General features: G+C 46.6%; 1 protein-coding gene across 1 annotated transcript in view; it reads left to right on the top strand.

Annotated features, from left to right (window-relative positions):
* The first annotated feature begins 203 nt into the window (after nucleotides 1-203).
* Nucleotides 204-20,583, top strand: part of Tbc1d14 (TBC1 domain family member 14) — a 179,539-nt gene continuing 159,159 nt past the window's right edge. Inside the window, exons 1-2 of the mRNA XM_004655987.2 lie at nucleotides 204-271; nucleotides 11,654-12,392. Coding sequence (XP_004656044.1) covers nucleotides 11,671-12,392 — 722 coding nt within the window. The 5' untranslated portion in view covers nucleotides 204-271; nucleotides 11,654-11,670. The remainder of the gene's footprint in view (nucleotides 272-11,653; nucleotides 12,393-20,583) is intronic.

The raw sequence follows: 20,583 nt of genomic DNA, 5'->3' as shown, positions 1-20,583 counted from the left end.
GAACCAGCGATGAGACAAGCCTGTTTTACTGATGAAGAGACTAAGATTGATCAAGAAGGATGCGGAAGAACCCTTTCAAGGCTATACATCTAGATCTGAGCTCACACCCATCTCCCTTTGGCTGGTAGGGGACCTGGCTACCTCCGGTGCCGGGGCGCCCCATCGATGAGATCCGCAGCTCGGCTCCTCATGCCTGGTCCAGCTCGCTTGCGCCCCCTCCCCGTCCTTGCAGTTTTCCACTTCCAAGATGGCCGCGGGCGGAGCCGAACAGGTAAGGGGTCCCGTACCGGCATCTGCAGCACTTGGGTGGATAAGATGACCCGCTGAGGGCTTGTCCTCACAGCTCTGCCTGGACTTCTGGACAGAAAAGGGTGGAGGGCGTGCCCCCTAAGGTCGGTGGAGGAAAGATGGGCGGGCCGGAGGAGGGGCAGGCGAGCGAGCTAAACGCTCCCAGCGCAGACGGGGTGCGGCGGCGGGGTGGGGGTGGGGGGCCCGGCCCGGGCGGAAGAGCCGCGGAGGGCCGGAGGGGCGTGGTCAGGAGCGCGAGGGCGTGGCGATGAGCCTGGGGGTGGGGCCTGGCCTGGCCACGGTGCGCGGCTGGCGCGCACCTGCCTGGGAGCGGCGTCTGCTGCGTTTCTTGTCGGAACCCAGCAAGTTGCGGTTCCGCGGAGTCTAGGCTGCAGGCCCGCGGCCAGGGAATGGCGTCGGAGCCGCATTAATTCGGTATTGAGGGCCTCCTGGAGGAACCAGACCGCTAGGCTCCAGGAACGAGGAGGCGCGGGTGGGATCCGGGGCGCGGTCCAGGCTCAGGGGTGAAGGTGCGAGTGGGAGGCGCCTTGGCGGGTCCGGGTCGGGGCCGCAAGCGGCTGCGGGAGATGAGACCGTGCTGCGATATGTTGCTTTTCCGGAACTTGGTGCAAAGTTTCCCCTCACACACTGAGCTCCCGCTGTGTGGAGTCCGCTTCCGAGCTCCGCGACTGCGTCCTCGCACCCTGTCACAGGCGGTGGAACTCTTTGTACCCCAAGCTCCGCGTCCTCCTCAGCTTTCCCCATCCCTTGGCTGAAGACTTCCTTTCTCGCTGAGCACGCGATCTTGCTGTGCAGACCTTTTGCGTCCGGCTTGCCGGGAGGCTGCAGGAACAACTCACAACTTTGCCTCCCCCATCCCTGCAGAAGTGTCTCAGCCCATGTCCGGGGCGCTGGCTCCTGCAGACTCCAGATGGAGCCTCAGTGAAGTCAGGCCCTGAACATTTTGGAGACGTCTCTTGGCCAGATTCAATGAAACTGATTCCCCCATCCCCCCCAAGGTAGGGTCCCACTGCAGCCCAAGCTGACCTGGATTTCACTATGTAGTCCCACGCTGGCTTCGAACTCACAGCGATCTTCCTGCCTCCCAAGTGCTGGGTTTAAAGGTGTGCGCCACTAGCCCGGCCAAAATTATTTTTTTTGTGTGTGTGTTAAAGTGACATGGGGTAGCCTTATCTCTGAGATGGAATTGGAAACTTGGTTCTGGAAGGTTCTGTTTGCACTACTGCACTTTGTCACTCCTGGAGGCCCTGGTCACCCTGTGATTATATCATATAGGCTGGCTAAAGAGGAATCGCTTGGTGAGCAGTTGTTCCCTCTTTCCCCCAGTACCTCCATCTGTAGGAGGTTAGCATCTAGTTAGCGGTCTTGGCAGCTTTTTATGGAGGGTGCTTTGCCTGTGGTCATTGATAGGTGTATTACAGGGACTAGGTTAGTCCTTATAGCACTCTTGGAACACTTTTATTGCCCAGTGTATCTAGCAAAGTGCTAGTCCAAACTCTCAGGTTTGGGAATGGCTTCTCTCCCCATCCCCTCCTTTTGCTGCTCTGTTAGTTGTATGTATGAGTTTGACCACCTGAGATCCCCAGCACCAATCCCCATGAGAACCAGCTGTAATGGGCTCCTAGGTGGTGATTACTGGTTAAATACACTCTGGGGAACATTAAGGAAGGTAAGATAAGAGAGGCAGAGGTGCAGGTCATGGGCAAGGCTCTGCTCACCTTAGTGTCCTTTGTGGTCCCAGCATACCTCCCTGCTCTTGATTAGTACTGTACCTTCACTGGGCTGGGCTTGATTCATGTTTGTGCAGCAGAAGTTTTATAGTTTGTTTCCAGCCCATTTCCTCCCATTCAGTGAGTGCTGCACTTGGCCCCTGCACTTTCAGTTGTTCTGTTAGCCCCCACCCCTATTGTCCCTTAACTCTCATGTTTCTGCTTCTCTTTCTATGTGGGCTTCTCTAAAAGTGAGAACCTGATTTTTCAGGGAGCCTTGCCTGTTTCCTGGGTCTGGGCTCATGAAATTCTTGCCTCAGCCTCAGCCTCAGCACAGGGCATATTTGCCCACATATTGTGGATGCTTGTGAGGTCTTGAGACCTTGGAGAGGATTTATTGCTTCTCTGTATGACAATATGTCACATAAGAGAGAGCATTAGGAAACTGAGCATTGTTTGCTGACATTTTTTTTTAGAAGCAGTTGTACAAGTTTCTTGGGTCTGCATTGTGACTTCTTGACTCTCAGTTTGGCTAAACCTCATTGCATAGCTGGGGAGGGTGAGACCTAGAATTCAGTCAGTATCACACAGCAGGTGAGAGGAGAGATGTTGGGGACAGGAAGAAGCTGTGTGTTCATGCCTTGAGTACTGTTTCTGGCTTGCTTATGCAAATGTGTTGCTAAAATAGTGGGCTGAGTTGGCTGTCCCTCTCTGCTGCCCAGAAGTATAACATCAGCCAATATCTTAGAAGGCTCAGCTGTGCCAGGCACGAATCTAAAGGCTTTATATGGACTTCTAGCCCTAATTTTATCAATTGCCTGATGAAGTAGGGTTTAGTATTGTCCCCATGTTGCTAGAGTGAAATGGAGGTACATGGAGTTACACTGTGTAAGGTTACAAAGCTGGTAAGTGAAAGAGCTGAGACTGAACTTAAGTAGTCTATTCCACAGCCTGTAGTCCCCTCTCATCCCTGCCCATTTTATTTTGAAGCTTTTCTGCTGAACTCAACATAACTACAAAAATGAGAGTTGTTAGGTGTTTAACATACTGATTATTCTTTTTTTTAAAATTATTTATTTATTTATTTGAGAGCGACAGACAGAGAGAAAGACAGATAGAGGAAGAGAGAGAATGGGCGCGCCAGGGCTTCCAGCCTCTGCAAACGAACTCCAGACGCCTGCGCCCCCTTGTGCATCTGGCTAACGTGGGACCTGGGGAACCGAGCCTCGAACCGGGGTCCTTAGGCTTCACAGGCAAGCGCTTAACCGCTAAGCCATCTCTCCAGCCCATACTGATTATTCTTAAGCATTCCAGCAACCATGTGTGGAACTTCTATGTCAAACTTGGTCTGAACCCAATTTCCCTGTTGTGTGGCTTTGAACCAATTACTTTTCTTCTCTGAGTTTCAGTTCTTCAGTGTACTTGATAGGCTTGCTTTGTGATTAGAGCATGTGCTCCTAGCATGTACAGCACACGATCAATGGTGTGAAAATAATTCATTCAAAATTAAGGTTTTAAATTCCATTGCCTTTGTGAGCTGGTCTGAAGGTCTTCCTATAGAATTTGTCAGTACTTCACAGGTACTTATGTCAGTGGGGTTTGGTAATTTGCTAAAGATAACTGATTATTTTGGACAGGTGAAACCATTGCATATGTCCTGCGTCCTTAATTTACAGTTACCCATTTAGGCCTTTAAATCATAACACTGTGCCTAGGGCAAGTTAAATGTCTGTGCCTTAGGACTTAGAAGGGACCTTTGAACACCCTGGACAGGTTCATGTCACTTTGAGCCTTGTATGTATGGATGAAACTTTCCCCACCTTTTTGGTCAGTTCAGGGGGCTTGGAAGCTGCCCTTTACTCTTAGGTGATTATGTATTTCTAGGAAGTTTTATTTCATATATATTTTTTTACTTACTTAATGGGGGAGCAGATAGAAAATGGGCATGCCAGGGCCTCCAGACACTGCAAATGAACTCCAGACACATGTGCCACCTTGTGCATCCAGCTTTATGTGGGTACTGGGGAATTGAACCTGAGTGGTTAGGCTTTGCAGGCAAGCACCTTAACCACCAAGCCATCTCTCCAGCCCTATTATATATTTTTATTTATTTATTTTCAAGCAGAGAGAATGAATAAGAATGGGTGCACCAGGGCCTCCAGCCACTGCATACAAACTCCAGATACATGCGCCACTGCACATCTGGCTTTATGTGGGTATTGGTGAATCAAACTTGGGTTTCTAGGCTCTGCAAGCAAGCACCTTTACCAAAGAACCATTTCTTCAGCCCTCTAGGCAGTTTTTTAGGATTATTTTTGTCCTAAAGGATAATCTGTTTTGGGCTGGGGAGAAGTCTCAGTGGGTAAGAGCACTTGCTGTGCAAGCATGAGGACCTGAGTTTGATTCCCAGCAGCCATGTAAAAAGCTGGGCATGGCCACTTGTACCAGGAACCCCAGTAAGGAGGGGATGGAGACAGGAGGATCACTGGGGCTTCCTGGTCAGCCAGTCTAACTGAAACAACAAGGAGCTCCAGGTTTAGTGAGAAGCTTTGTCTCAGTTAAATAGGATAGAAGAGGTATAGAGGAAGACACCTGCCATCTTCCTCTGGCTTTCACATGTATGTGCATGCGATGCATACATTTTCCTACAATACTGCACCAAAAAAAAAAAAAAAAAAGAAAATAGAAGTCTTTAATCCTAGCACTTGGGAAGCAGAGGTTGAAGGATCTCTGTAAGTTCAAAGGCAGCCTGAAACTATATTCCAGGTCAGCCTGGGCTAGAGAGAGACCCTACCTGAAAACAAACAAACAAAAACCCCAAAAGAAACACTGCCTTTATAGTTGAACTTTCCAGTGTACGCAATGTAGACAAACCCCTTCTTGGTCGTGGTGGTGTGTGTGTCACTTACTAGCCAGATCTAAGCTAGCTCAACATAGAGGTTCTCTCGGCCTGTGATTTGCTATTAGTGTTCTAGCTCTTGGTGCTGGTGGGGGCTACCTCGATGGGTGTAAATGCTGAGTGCAGTGCTACAGGCATCTATCCTATAGCACCAGAGGCCCAGGACTGGTCTAGCCTTCCTTGCCACAGTCAAAATGTGAATTAAAGAGACTTGTCTCCCATTCAGTGATGCAGAGACCTGTACAAAGCAGAGGAATTCACATGGGGTGATGCCTTATGTATCCATTGATTTCTTCTTGGCATTAGACTCTATCCTGAAGCTCAATTGCACTGTTTCTCTAGAGCTGCCCTGTGTGCTGGGTTGCCATGTAGACTAGTGTAGACACCACTTCTGTGAGGAGGTTATTAGTCTTACCAGAACCCTCACCAGGAAACATGGAATCTTCAAGAAGCCTTGTGGAGAAAGATGTGGGTGCTGGGGATAAGATTCAGGTGGGGTTGCTCTGGGAGGCTAGACCTATTAGTGCATTGACTTTGCTGGGTTATGCTGTTCTCATGAGTGAGTTGGTGAGGACATTGCCTTTTTCCATGGGATGAGAAGGGGTTCCTGACATTTGTGTTTGTATTTTACTAACAGGAATGTTCCCAAGGGCCTTGGAGTTGCAAACTCAGAGGTCTAGTGCCACGCCTAGGCGTACAGTAGAGACCTTGGTTTACCCCTTTGTGCAGTGTGGGCAATACCTAGCTCATAAGGTTGTGTTTAGCATAACACCTGTCTGCATTGAGTGGTAGTTTTATGGTGATGCTTAGGTGTGGTGGCTGGTATTACAGGCCTAGTCCTGTCTGCCTGACATGTTGGCTTTGGCCGTGGCAGAATAGAAACAAGTTGTGGGTGCTTGGCCTCTAGAATGAGAACCAAGGAACCAGGAAGAGAGGGCCCCTGTGGTGGTTAGGTTGTTTCAAGCCCTAGAGCAGTTTTCCTCTTTGCTTCATGCAGAGCTAGGAAGGCATAACAGCAAGAGTGAGTGTGCTGTCCTGCCCTTTGTGTGCTGGAGCTGTGGTGTCCCCTTGCTGTTGAAGTTCCAGGAGGTTGTTGTCCTTGGAAACATCCAGGAAGGAGTGGACAGGGCAGGCCCCAGAGGCATGCCAGAGGCTACTAGCACAGATGGCAGTATGACTTCTCCAGAAATAAGGAGGGGATCCACCACAAAACTGAATCAATTGGTTTGGGCATCCTTGAGGACTTCGACCAAGACCTAATGTCAGTGATTCTGAGGGGAAAATCAGATGAGTGGATTGTCTTCACATACCTGGCCCCCTTCTTTTCTTCTTTTTTCTTTCTTTCTTTTTTTTTTTTTTGTGGTGAGGTTTTACATAGCCCAGGTAGAGTGCTAGGCTGGCCTTGAACTCAAGAGTGTTCCTCCTCCCTCTGCCTCCTGAGTGCTAGTATTAAAGGTATGTCCTACCATGCCCAGCTTCATTTAGCCTTTTTTTTCTTTTTTAAGTTTATTTTTATTTGAGACAGAATTATAGAGAGAATGAATGTGACGGGGCTTGCAGCCACTGCCCAGCCACTGCAGATACATGCACCACCTTGTGCATCTGACTTATGTATGATCTGAAGAATTGAACCTGGGTCTGTAGGCTTTGCAGGCAAGCGCCTTAATGGCTAAGCCATCTCTCCAGCCCAGCCTTTTTTTTTTTAAAAGGGGGGGAGGGTTGTGAATGGGTTGTTTCAGACCCTAGAGCAATTTTCCTCTTTGCTTCCTGCAGAGCTTGGTGTGGGACTTACTAACACTCAGATGATCTTACTGTGTAGAATTAAAGCAGTCTTCCTTTTATCCCTGCTTCACATCTTGTGTGTGTTACTGTTGTCTGGAAAGTGGTGCCTAATCTCCATTTGCCCCGCATTTCTGTGTCCCTTGAGCATGCTGCGGGAGTTGGCTGTTGGGGCTGTTCCTTCCTTCCTGAGCCCACCCAGTCACCCAGTGCCTGGGGCTGCCCAGACCATGGTGGCCATGGTAGGGAGATTGTGTCTGGCATGTTAGCCATGTTCACTTTAGAAAACAAGTTAGAGGAGGGACTTTACTTCACCTTCTTCATTGTCCAGGACAGTGATCTTCTACAGGTTGATCACAGCTTAGCTGCTGGTGTGGGATGGTTGTCTGCACACACAACCAGGGACTCGGGGGCTTCTTCCTTGTGGTGCTGCTTCTCGTGCTCTCTTGTTCTTGGCTTTTAACAGCCTGCTTGGATGGGACTGGCTCTGGAACCTGCTCACTAAGAACTTGGTGGTTGGTAATTTATTAAGAACATACTTTTTTGAATCATACTAGGCTGATGGCCAGGCAATAGTATCCAAACAGAGTAGAACTGTGCCTGTTTGAAATCAAATACAGTGGGGAGAAAGATATGAGAGAAGTTGTAAAATTCATTGTTTTAGGTGAGATGTGACTAAAAGGAACCTGGGTGAGGAGCCCTGCAGCTCCTTGGAAGATCTGGGGAGGCTGTGCTGAGGTATACATTGCTGGAGCCTAGAGGTCCCTGATGACCTTGCCAGGGAGAACTCCTCTGCCCCACAGTGGCCCAGTTGGCTGGATGTTGAGAGGCAGGGGAGGTAGTCAGAGATGATGGGGAGGGCCCGTGTGACTGCTTATTGTGGGGAATTCAGGCTTAGTCTGTGTTTAGAAAGCATGTGACTTGGAGGCAGGCCATCTGCTTTTGGCTAGCCTGTGTCAGAAGCATGTGCCTTTTTTGTGTAAACTCCCCCCTCCCCCACTTTGCTTAAGGAGCATTGGCAGAGGCAGGAGGCCTGGAGTGTGGCCTCTGGATTTATGGTGCTTGTGGCACCAGGAAGAGGAGCTAGAGAACAGGTGGCTCTGGCCCTTTGCAGAGTTTGGCCCTATAGTATGTTGCAATCGGAAATACTTTTTCTCCTCTTAGGCTTATTTCCCTGAAGACTGACGCACTGTTCCTGAGATTTAAGGAACCAGCTGAGGCCTTGGGGGTTATCTGGCTTCTCCCTGGAAGAGGCCCTGGGGGATGCTGCCCCTGGCCACCTAGAGCAAAAGAGAGCAGAATAGAGGGAGGGTGCAATGTGACTCTGCCTCTCAGCCCCCCTCCCTCCCTCTCTGTGTGTTCATTTTGGCAAGGTTGAGAGAAGGGGTCCTTGGAATGCCATGATTGACATGCTCTTGTCTCACTTAACTTGGCTTCTCATACTATAGATAGTAGTGGTGTTGACTTCCCCATCTACTCTAGGGACAGAATTTCTTGTGGGTAACAGTTCAGCTTCATCTTTTGCAGGCACCTTGGCTTTTTGTGACTAGAAACAAAAGGAATGCATCTTTATTAGGTACCTGGTGGGTGTCAGGTATGAGTCTGTGAGTGCTTTCCCGAACCTTCTCATTGCTTGTCTCCAGACCAGTTTGTAAAATGGTATCGCCCTATTTCACTACTGGAGAGGAGGAGGGAGGTTGAGGCTTAGAAAGGCTAAGTACATCTTTTGAGGTCATGCTAGCTGGTAAGTGGCTGGGAATTTCATCTGTGCCTGCCAACGGGATCAGCCCTGGGTACTGTTAGGATTTCTTCTTCTGATCATGCTTTTTGCCAGTTTGATCTGTTGGGGTGTGGATGGAGTATTGATAATTCTGATTGATTTCAACTCTAAAAGATTACCTCTTAACTAGAGGATAAAAATATGTATTTCATTTTAATTTAATAATTACAACTTTTAATTTGTGTATGCTTGAATCTACGTATGTCTTTTTTTGTTTGTATTATGTGGGTGTGGTGTATGTGTGTATGCATGTTAGTGCATGTATATGTGAGTATGTACATGTGGAGGCCAGAGGTTCATGTCAGGTGTCTTCCTCAATCACACTCTACCATATTCTTTGGGATGGTAGGGGGTGTCTATCACTGAACTTGGAGCTCACTAATTCAGCTAGACTAGCTTGTGAGCCCAGGGATTCCCTGCCCTGCCTCCCCAGTGCTTAGATTGGATTATAGGTATGCACCACCATAACAGGCATTTACTTGCATGATTGCTGTGGGTCTTAATTTTGGTCCTCATGCTTGTGTGGCAAGCACTTTACCCATTGAGTCATTTCCTTAGCCCTGTACCTATATTATTTGTGATTTTTTTAAACATTCATTTATTTATTGGGCGGGGGGAAGAATATGCGTGAGTATGGGCATGTTAGGACCTCCTGCCCCTGCAGGTGAACTTCAGACACATGCAGCACTTTGTGCATATGGCTTTACATGAGTACTGAGGAATCCAACCCGGGCAGGCAGGCTTTGCAAGCAAGTGCCTGCTGAGCCATCTCTTCAGCTGTGATTGTTATTGTTGGGTAATATGACAGCTGGAGGGGACACAGAAGTAGTGTGTTGTGACCTTGCCTTGTAGGGATGCTGGACTTAGCAATGCCCAGATCCCTCTGGAGGATGAATTGTTTTTGTCTGTAAGTTTAAGAAACTTTTTTTTTTTTTTTGCAGCCCCTGTATAATTTCACTTACGTGACAAATTTTAATTTTTATGTGCATTTATGTTTAGGTGTAGTATAATGTAATTCTAGCTTCTAATTAAAATGGATAATCAGCACAGTTCCAGAGTTAAATTAGCCTTCCTTGCTCATTGGGTCATGTTTCAAGTTTGTATGTCATTCAATCTATTTCTGAGTTCTGCCATTCAATTCATTCCTTCACATTTCTATTTTTGTTTTCTGCTGCACTATCTCATTGGCTCCTTCAGTTACTGGGAGGGATGGGAATTATTCCCCTCTCCCTTTTCTACTTTTATATTTTTGTTTTTGAGTTTAAATATTTATTTGAGAGAGATAGAGAATGGGTGTGCCAGGGCCTCTACCCACTGCATATGAACTCCAGGCACATGTGCCACCTTGTGCATCTGGCTTTATATGGGTCCTGGTGAATCAAACCTGGGTCCTTTGGCTTTGCAGACAAGTGCCTTAACCACTAAGACATCTCTATAGCCCTTTTGGTGTGTTTTTTGAGGCAGGGTCTCACTCTTGCTCAGGCTTGAGTGACCTGGAACTTAGTCTGTAGCCCAGATATCATGGCAGTCCTTCTACCTCAGCTTCCTTTTCTGCTTTTATTATATTTGCTTCTGCCATTGGCTTCTTGAGGTTCCTTGCACAGGCTGAGCAGTATACCCCTCAGTGAGCGTGCTGCTGTTATCTCCTGTGCTTTAGAGCCTTTAGCCACTTCCTGTTTGGTGACAGCAGCTGTTAGTAAAGTGCCCACATTGGCCAAGTGCCCGTGCAGCGCTTTCCTTGGTTTTTAATTCTCTCAAGGCCATCTATATAGTGGAGCTGGGGTTAGAATCCAGGAGTGACTGGAGTCCAAAGTCATGGGCCTTTGTTGTTCTACTCTGTGGTCAAGTTATGGTCACCATCTGATCTGTTTAGTTTTGACATTTTGAAAGAAAATAGGATTGGCAGTGTGCTTGGGCTATGTTTTCCAGGTTGGAATTTTCTCCAGGTTTGTTTACTGAACCAACCTCCTCTGCTGGGTTTTATGATGTTACACCAAGCCATAAGGTACAGATAGCCTACTTTGTCCTGAAGCCCCAATCCTACTATTGCTACGTTAGCAGTGTGATCTTGGACCATTTGAGTGCCTGGCTTCTGTTGTCGTAAAGGAATAGTATGTCCTGCCCTGGACATAAGTAAGCTTGCTGGGCTATGGAAGGGCAGTCTCACTGCAGATGGTATTTGTAATCTATTTTGCTGCTTTTCTGACCTAATGAAGTTAGCTTGATTTTTATGCCATCTTAGAGTGAGGTGGATTGCTTATCTTTGGCAGGCGGTACCATTGAGCTCCACTACCTGCTCTGAGTTCACATACTTTTGGACTGAGGTATACTGTTTATAAATTATCCCTTTGTGTTATAATGGCAAAATACTTGTGCTAAACAGTGAGGAGGAAGGGTTTATTTTGGCTCAAGGTTTCAGAGGTTCCAGTCCTTGGTCATTTGGCCCTGTTGATTGTTGATTTGTGCCTAGGACAAACTTCATGATAGGAGAAGGTGACAAGTTCTGTTTACTCATGGTGTCCAGGAAACAAGGAGAGCAACAGAAGAACCTGGAGGCTCAATTTCCTCTTCAGTGGTGTACCCTGATGTTTTGCTTCTTTCCACAAGGCTTTACCACCTCCCATTTGCACAGCAGAATGGGGACCAAGCCTTCAACATGTGGTCCTTTTGAGGAAGAATTAAAGATCCAAACTATAGCATATACCTACCCATAAAACTTCCTCCTGCCTAGCACAAACTCTGTGCTTCCATTGCTGGTCTGGCTGACATATGGATGATACAGATGGTTGTGTTCTTTCTAGATGGGGCCTTTATTTGAGTTATCTTCCCAGAGAGTCTGTTAAATCTCTGATTCTGTCATAACTGGAATATATAGGACTTCTTTGTTTGTTTTTGTGGTACCCAGGTCCTCATGCATGCTTGGCAAGCATGCTACCACTGAACTACATCCCCAGCTCCTTGTTTTTATTTTATTTTATTTTGCCATGGGGTCATCAACATCCTCCTGCCTTAGTCTCTTGAATGCTAGGGTTATGGGTGTATACTATCATATCCAACTTGTAGGACTTTTAAAATTGTATCCCCTTCAGAAGAGTGTCAGACCATTCAAATTGTCTAGGAATAATATCTTTGGGTTTTACATTCACCTTCTTAATTTCCATGTCTGTGTTTCTCTAGTTTCTCCTTGGACCAAGATGACTGATGGAAACCTTTCCACCTCTACAAATGGCGTAGCCTTGATGGGCATTGTGGATGGTCGATCAAGAAACTGTCTTCAGAACCTGCAACCCTTGAGTGTAAAAACACCCAGCTCCCTCTTGGTCCCTGAGTATGGGCCCACACTAAAACTTGGTGCTTTGGACGATCGACACAGCCTTCACTCAGTGGACTCGGGCATTCCTACCCTGGAAATTAGCAACCCAGAACCTGTCCCTTGCAGTGTGGTCCACGTGAAGAGAAAACAGTCTGAGTCAGAGATCATCCCTGAGCGAGCCTTCCAGAGCGCATGCCCCCTTCCATCTTGTGTGCACCCAGCTCCTACAGGCACTGAGCAGGAGCAGGCTGTGCGCAAGTCCTCCACATTTCCCAGGACAGGCTATGACTCAGTGAAACTCTACAGTCCCACCTCCAAGGCCCTGAGTCGCAGTGACAATGTTTCTGTCTGCAGTGTGTCTAGTCTTGGTACAGAGCTATCAGCCACACTGTCTGTTAGCAATGAGGACATCTTGGATCTCATGGTCACGAGCAGTTCCAGTGCTATTGTGACCCTGGAGAATGACGATGACCCACAGTTTACTGATGTCACCCTGAGCTCCATCAAGGAAACCAGTGGCTTACCCCAGCAAGACTGTGTTGATGAAACTGAGGAGGGGATAAAATTGAAAATACTGGGGCCATTTAGTAACTTCTTTACAAGGTAACACCACTTTTGTTTCTAGCAGCCCAGTTGTCCTTCACATTGAGCAGGTGTATGCCGTACAGACAATCTTGCCATTGCTGTGGCCCAAGTGCTGTGGAGTCATGTGGGGGTCAGGTGTGTGATCTTCCAGCTGATTGGATCCTCATTGTCAGCTGTTGGTTTTCTTGTCCTTGGCTCACTTGAACAGTCTTTGTCACTTCCTGGCCTCCTGCCTACTGTGTGTGCAGGTGATCGATAGGTGGTCATTAGTCTTCATTTGTCAGGCTTAGGCTCTGAAGAGCTTGTCATTCACTGATAATCTTGGTTTCTTGGGCCAGAGAAAGGCTACTGCTGAGGCTAGTACAGGGTTAGCCCAGGGCTGGCATGTCCCAAGTACCCTGGTAATGTTCCCTGTGTTCCCATGTGGCCTTGCATTGTGTTCTGGTCCTGCCCTGCTGTTGAGGTGTGTACTGTCATCACACTGTAGTCCCACATATTCTTGGTGGGCTGAGTGTGCACTGTGTACCTCTTGCTATATTCCTGTGTATCCCCTAAGGCCTTGTGGGGAAAGTTGCTTCAGCTTTCCCCTCTAGTTTATGTTCTAAAGCTTTTATTCAGCAAGTGCCTGTGTTCAGGTTCCTTTTCTAGGAGGATGGGAGTAACGGGGATAGACATGGTCTGAAGTCATGACGGAGAGTAGGCTTATAGCTTGGGGGGTGTCACTGATACTGTAGAAGAGTCTGGGGGCTTTTGAGAGTGTGTACAGGATAGTAATCTGCCTCTTGGGGGGAAGGTCTGCTGGGCATGGTTGGGTGAGTGGGAGCATGTGTCCCTTTGTTGGACCCTTTGCAGTACTAGCTGTGATGGAGTCATCCAGAGACATTTGGGACTGTGGGCACTGCCCTTTTGCTTCATTAGGCAACTGTGAGTTGTCCCCAGTAAGTCTAAGACAAAGCCCAAGTCAAATGATCCTTATGTGGCCTGTGGCTTTTTGGAGACACTTTCTTTTCTGTATGAACCAACTGATAAGTATCCTATTTCATTAGCGTATTGGCTTCAGAATTCAGTACTAAGGGATTACCTTCAGAGGGAAGAACCAGGACCCTGGGGGAGTATCATTAGTGTGGCTGACCTGTTCCTGTTACATGGACAAGTATTTTCAGGTTTCCCAGTTTATGAATGCCACCAATGTCTTCAGTGTAGATTCTTAGATCTGTCCAGAATTTCATGCAAATGCCTTTAACTGCTGAGCTATCTTCCTAACCCCTGTCCAGAAATTCAAAATGTAGAAGACAGTTTTTCACAGTTACTTAGTGTTCCTAGTAAATCTGGGAACCCTTGTTTGAAATGGGGGTGTCTGGGTAGCAGCATGGTGGGAGAAGCTTGGTTTTGGAGTTCAATAGATGCCTTCATCCACATGCTACCTGTGTTTCTCTGAGCATCATTTCACCTGTCTAAGGTTTCTCATCCCTACCTTACTGTTCCGAAGAGCACAGTGTTTGCTGTGTTGTTGATTATGTTTCACTCTCACCTTTATTGTCTCCATCATCTAGGTGCTTGCTGTCTCAATTTCTTCATCTGGGAAAGAAAGCTTATGAGTCCGGTTTGTGGTTGTGGGATTAAGTGAGTTAACATATGCAAAGTGCTTCCTTATATGTCAGCTGTCTAGGTGATTGGGGCTGTGCCCTGCTCTGTTGCAACTTAGTCCTATTGGGATGTGACAGAGTTGAGCTGTCTCTGGAACCTCCTCCTCTTTAGAGGAAATACCATCCATTATGTAATTTCTAGATCCCTTCTAAAGCTGCTATTTCTTGGAAGTCTTCCTCAGGTGACCACAGGAAGAAATGTCTGTACTTGTTTCCTTGGTTTCTGTTTCTACTCTTGTTTTTGACTTTTCTGACTTTCTTGGGAGCCACACTTAAGTACCTTTGGGAAAGTAGGTAGAATACTATTAGTTCACTGAGGTAGGGTCTCATTTTAGCTCAGGCTGACCTGGCACTTACTCTGTAGTCCTAGGCTGGCCTTGAACTCACAGCAGTCCTCCTACCTCAGCCTCCCAAGTGCTGGGATTAAAGGCGTGTATGTTTTTTGTTTCCTACTCCCTTCCTCATTTTTTCTCATTCCTTCCCTCCCCTCTCCCTTTCCTTCCTCTTTCACTTTTCCTCCTCCTTTCCCTTTCCCTTCCCCTTCTCTTTTCCTTTTCCATCCTTTCTCCCTTCCTCTTCCCTTATTAGAGAAGGATTCCTAGGATAGGAATTTGTGTCTAAAATGTGGGCAGCCCAGTAAACATTTCATAGACAAGAAAGCGAAGTTGCAGATTTTCTAGAATGTCTAGGAACTGGCCCACAGCAAGTGCTCAGAGGAGTGTAGACTGGGATAGTTTTTGTGCAGTGTCGGCCAGGACTAGAGATGGTCCTTTGGGGATCCCAGCCAGGCCATACCATTCTTCTCCATGCCTGTCTTTTCACCATCTAGCTTCTGCTCACTTCAACCTTAGTGAATTTTTCTCTAGGCTATAGAAAGATATGTGGGTGGTATTGTGGGAGGCTAGTCAACTCAGAGGTAGAGAGATGGTGAGAAAGCCTGTCACTCTGACTGCTTCATGAGGTGCCTGCATGAGGTAGGAGCAGGGGTGCAACAGTGTGGCTGCTAGATCTGATGGCTGTCCTACAGAAGCTGTGGCTTAGCTGCTATTCTTTCACCTGCTGTAATCAGCACCTGTATTCCAGACTACCCTGAGCTGTAGATTAACCTGTTCCCTCCCAGAGGTGGTGGCCTGGTTGATGGGTGAGCACTGCAACTGGTGGTGCTAGGTCAAAGCTCAGAAAGGCTAGGCTCATTTCTAGCTCTCCTTATTTACTTATTTAGTTGCAAGGAGAGAGAGAAGGAGGGAGGGGAGAGAGGGAAGGAGAGAGGAAGGGAGATAGAATGGCCATGCCAGGGTCTGTAGCCACTGCAAATGATCTCTAGATACATGTGCCACTTTGTGCATCTAGCTTTATGTGGGTACTAGGAAATCAAATCTGGGTCATTAGGCTTTGCAGGCAAGCACCTTAACTGCTGAGCCATCTCTGTAGCCTATTTTTTTTTTTTTCGAGGTAGAGTCTCACTTTAGCCCAAGCTGATCTGGCATGCAGTCTGTAGTCTCAAGCTGGCCTTGAACTCATGGCGATTCTCGTACCTCAGTCAGCTCCTCTCCTTAATATTTGTGTGACTTTGGGGAAAAATTCACAAGTGTAGGGTTAACTTGGTAAATCATCTAACTTCCGTAAGTAGTGGCTTTATGATTTGAGCATAACATACCTTTTTTCTTCACTTCCTGCCCCTCCTATGCATGCATGGTAACTTAGTGCAAGACTTGTGCTCTGGCCCCCACTGTTGACATTTTTTTTCCTGGATTTTCAAGATAGGGTTTCATCCTAGTCCAGGCTGACCTGGAATTCATTATGTAGTCTCAGGGTGGCCTCGAACTCACGGTGATCCTCCTACCTCTGCCTCCTGAGTACTGGGATTAAAGGCAAGTGCCACCATGCCCCGCTCCACTGTTGACATTTTGAGGTGGTGCTTCATTGAGGGCAGTCATTCTATGTGTTGCAGCATCCCTGACCTCTGCACACTAGCTGCCAGCACCATTCTCCAGTTATGAAGACCGAAAATGTCTTCAGATATTGACAAATGCCCCAGGGCCTGCAAAGGGTAGAGAGTGAGTAGAATCACCAGTCTTTCAGAATCTCTGGGCTAGCTGGCTGTAACTGCTAGTACTTAATTGCTTTTTTAAAGTGCATTTATTAAGGTAATGTACTTGGAGCAAGATCCTCCTCACACATAGAAGAGAGGGGTTGTGTAAAGGGCTCCTATGAGTCCAGGTATAGTGTTTATCTAGGAACCCAGGCAGTAGTAGGAGAGGAATTCGGGAGTATACTTGTGGTGTGCTTACTTAGGAGATGGGGCTGATGTTCTTGAAGGTAAGGGCTTACCTGCTAATCTGCACTGGTCCTTCTTGTGGCCTGTCATTAAGTTCTCAGAGGAGGTGATCTGAGAGTCCTTTCCTGAAGAGATGTTTAGTGTTCATTTGAAGGCAGAGAGGAACTTGCCAAAGGGAGGCTTGGGGACAGAGACAGCCAGTGAATGGCCAGCACCTGGCTATACTTAAAGGGCTGGAATGATGGATTTTCCAGTCTGTTTCCTGACCTGGTAGAGAGTCCTTTGGGGGCACAGGCTTGTGTCTGGCTGGCCCAGGTTCAAGTTGTAATTCAAAGATGAGTGGGAGGATTGTGGTGGTTGAGAGAAAAGTTACTTAATCTCTGTGGTCCCTAGTGTGTATTGAGTGACCTGGGGTTAATTGAACCTCTTGTAAAAGGTTAATGTGAGAGGAATAGGGCTATGGCTCAATGGTGGAGTGCTCGCTTAGTGTATGTTCCATCCTCAACACCATAGAAACAATAGAAAGCAAAAGCCATCCAAGAAAAGAGCTAATATAAGAGTTAAGCAAGGAAATACAAGTGAGGCAAAAACCACTAGCAAAGAATGCACTCAGTGCTGCCTTTCTCCCTCCTTCCCTCCCTCTTTCCTTCTTTACTTACTTCCTTCCTGCCTGCCTTCTTTTACCATTAAGTTTATTTTTTTTCTTTGTTAGTTATGTACATACTCAGTGTGTAAACAGCCATGTTGGTTCCATCATTTACTTCCTCCCTGTCCTCCCCTTTCTGATGGGACCCTCTTCATTGGGGAATGTGGGTCATGCATTGTGAGGGCAGCCATCAGTTATGGGTAAGAGGCAATATCTCTGTGCATAATGTCCCAACTTGTAGCTCTAACAATCTTTCTGCCCCCTCTTCCATGAAGTTCTCTGAGCCATGTTGGGTTTGTTTTAAGTCTAATTCAGTGATGAGGTCTTGGGAGCCTCTGTGTGTCTGGATTCCTGGTTTGGTAGGAATTGAGTGTTCTTTGTGTCTATCTCCTTCACCCTTGTGCTGGTACCAGGTTTACCAAGAAAGCAGCATTCTTGTTCATTTCCCCAATTCCTCTATGGTTTCAGCTGGGGTCCTGGTGAGGTGCGATGGGCTGATTTTCTCCTCAGGTTCTGCATTCGTATAAAAAAGAGAAGCAGATTCTCCAACAGAGAGTGAAGTCAGCACTGGATAAATGGGATAACCATGATTGTTTTAGAGAGAACTTAATAGATGTAGGCCCTCTTGTAGCTCAAGATTGGTGGGAGCTTGATTTTGGAGAGCAAACTTGATTTTTGGATATGGTTCTGACTTGTTTCCCAGTTCCAGCTATGGGTTCCATTCCACTGAGGGGATCTGTTAGCCAATTTAAGAGTAGTTGGTTACCCACCATGGCTATGTGCCACTGTTGCACTTGGGTGAGCATCACGTCAGGTTGTTTGCTGCTGAGTAGCTCAGACCATGAGGTGCTTGGACAGATGTTGGTCATTTTCCCTCAGTTGCTCATGTAGCACCTTCTGACACTACACAAGCTAACTGTATGGGGACTGACTCTATTCTAGATTCTAGCCAGGACTCTCCATGTTCCATACCAACAGCATATGGTATCTTCAGCAGTAGGGTTACCATTAACCTTTGGTGGGTCATCAAGTGCTCTCTGACAGAAATCTGCCTTCTTTTGGGAAACCTTGTAGGTCTCTCTGATCAATAGCTCATTGTGGATGTTAACCTCATTCTGGTACTGGGAGTTATAGGCCCGTGCCAAGGGAAAATAAGATAGGTAATATGGGGGGGGGGGCAGGCGGGTGGGTGCGGGTGCTTGCGAGCAAGAGAGATATTAAGGTTAGTCTTCATCATACCCTCTCCAGGGCTCTTTGATTCAGGTGTTCCCTCTAAGGACCTTATAAAGGTTCAACCTTTTAGTCTATCTTTCAGGTTGTAGGATTTTATGGTGCCAGTCCCATTTGGGTACAGTTTTGTGTCCCCCTCCCCTCCTCCCCTCCTACTCCACCCTCCCTCTCCATCCTCCTTATTGTCTAGTCCTCGAGATAGCTATTTTAGGTATGTCAGCATCTTGGGCAGATTCAGGTTAGGAGCCACATATGAGTGAGACCATGCGACAATTGTCTTTCTGTGATTAGGTGAGTTTGCTGAGAATGATCTGTCCAGGTTCAACCATTTTTCTTCAAATTTCATTGTCATTTTTCTTTACTGCTGTGTAGTATTCCATTGTGTAGATATACCACATCTTGGTTATCCATTCGTCTAAGGATGGACATCTGGGTTGATTCCAGTTCTTAGTTATTATGAATTGAGCAGCTATAAACATGGTTGAGCAAATCTCTCTGATCTGAGGCATGGAGCTTTTAGGATAAATGCCCAGTAAGGGAATAACTGGGCCTGTTGGTAACTCTATTGCTTTCCATAGTGGTTGTACCATCTTGCATACCCACCAACAGTGAATGAGGGTTCCTATTTCTCCACATCCTCATCAGCATATGTTTTCATTTAATTTTTTAATGTTTGCTATCCTTACTGGGGTAAGGTAGAATCTCTTAGTTTTAATTTGCATTTCACTGATGGTTAGGAATGTTGAACATTTTCTTAAGTGTGCATTTTCCATTTGTATTTCTTCCTCTGAGAATTCCTTGTTCAGTTCTCTACCCCATTTTGTGAGTGAGTTGACTTTTTATTGTTTAGGTTTTTGAGTTCTTTGTAGATTCTAAAAATTAGGTCTCTGTCAGTTGTATAGCCGGCAAAAATTTTCTCCCATTCTGTTGGTAATCTTTTGGCTCTACTTATTATGTGATTGTGAAAAAACTTTTCAGCTTCATGAGATCCCAATGGTTGAGTGATTGTTTAATTTCCTGAGCTACTAGGGTTTTGTTCAGGAAGTCTTCCCACTTCTATATTGTGGAAAGTTCCTCCCCTTTTTTCTTCCAGTAGTAGCAGTTTCTGGTCTTATATTGAGGTCTTTGATCCATTTGGACTTGAACACCATTTATTTTTATTTATTTATTTTTGAGAGGCAGAGGGAGAAGGTGAGAGAGAACGGACATGCCAGGGCCTCCAGACGTATGTGCTACTTTGTGAAACTGGCTTATGTGGGTCTTGGGGAATTGAACCTGGGTCCTTTGGCTTTGAAGGCAAGCACCTTAACTGCTAAGCCATCTGACCAACCCCCACCATTCTTTTTTATTTTGTTTTTTAGAGGTAGGGTCTTCCTGTAGTTCAGGGTGACCTGGAATTCACGATATATTCTCAAACTATATAGTCTCAAATTCACTGTTCAGGCCTCTCAAGTGCTGGGATTAAACGCTTGTGACACCATGCTTGGCTTCTCCCTTGTTCTCTGCTTTTGTTGGGGTTTCATATGTGCTTTCATTTGTTTTTTTCCCAATTTGACATGATATGAAAGTGTTCAACGTTTTAGTTCCTGTATAGATGGATCAATAGCACCTGTTAAGGAGGAAATGTGCTTGCTGCATAGTCTCAGGAGGGAAGGCAGTTTGTGACGAGGAGATGGGCTCCTTTACCAAGAGGTGGAAACACTTTTGAGCTGCTTTATGTCGTAGGCCTTTACATCTTGGTGTGCCTGGTCTGTTTTTTTTTTTTTTTTTTTCTTTTGAGGTAGGGTCTTATTCTAGCTCAGGCGGACCTGGAATTCACTATGTAGTCTCAGGGTAGCCTCAAACTCACAGTGATTCTCTTACTGCTGTCTGCCGAGTGCTGGGATTAAAGGCATGCACCAGCATTCCAGGCTCTGTTTTTGCTTATTTTATGGTTGCTTTTTTCACAGGAAGTAGTGTGGGGTGGGATTCTGTGGGCTACTAATTATTCCTTTAGTCCATCTTCCATCCAGTGCACCTTTCTGGACTGCATTGCTAAAGAGCGAAATTCTACCCCTGGAGTCTTGCAGCTCAGGTTTGGGATATGAATTAGGCTCATCATATTCTCCCATTGTGGGAAATTGAGGCAGAATAAAGTTGAAGACCATTTTTCTCTCCCCTGTGGCTGTTCTCTGCTGCCACATGATGAGTCGAGAGGGGGCTTTCCTCTAGCATTGACAGTGTCCATTTTCAGCTTCCTGGATGGTGAAAGCCCCTGTTTTGGTCTAGAGGCAGATGTAACATCTGCTGTTTGATTTCAGTAGTGGCAGTGGCAGCTCCTCAGGTGTATCAGCTCTGTGTTGCCCAGTGACCCACTCCTGGCGATCTGAGGGTTTAGCTCAGAGGATTTTGAAGTCATCTAACTCCATT

Source organism: Jaculus jaculus, chromosome 11, assembly GCF_020740685.1.
Source record: "Jaculus jaculus isolate mJacJac1 chromosome 11, mJacJac1.mat.Y.cur, whole genome shotgun sequence".
In the NCBI taxonomy this organism is placed as follows: domain Eukaryota; kingdom Metazoa; phylum Chordata; class Mammalia; order Rodentia; family Dipodidae; genus Jaculus; species Jaculus jaculus.
This window is presented reverse-complemented; position numbering and strand designations above follow the sequence as displayed.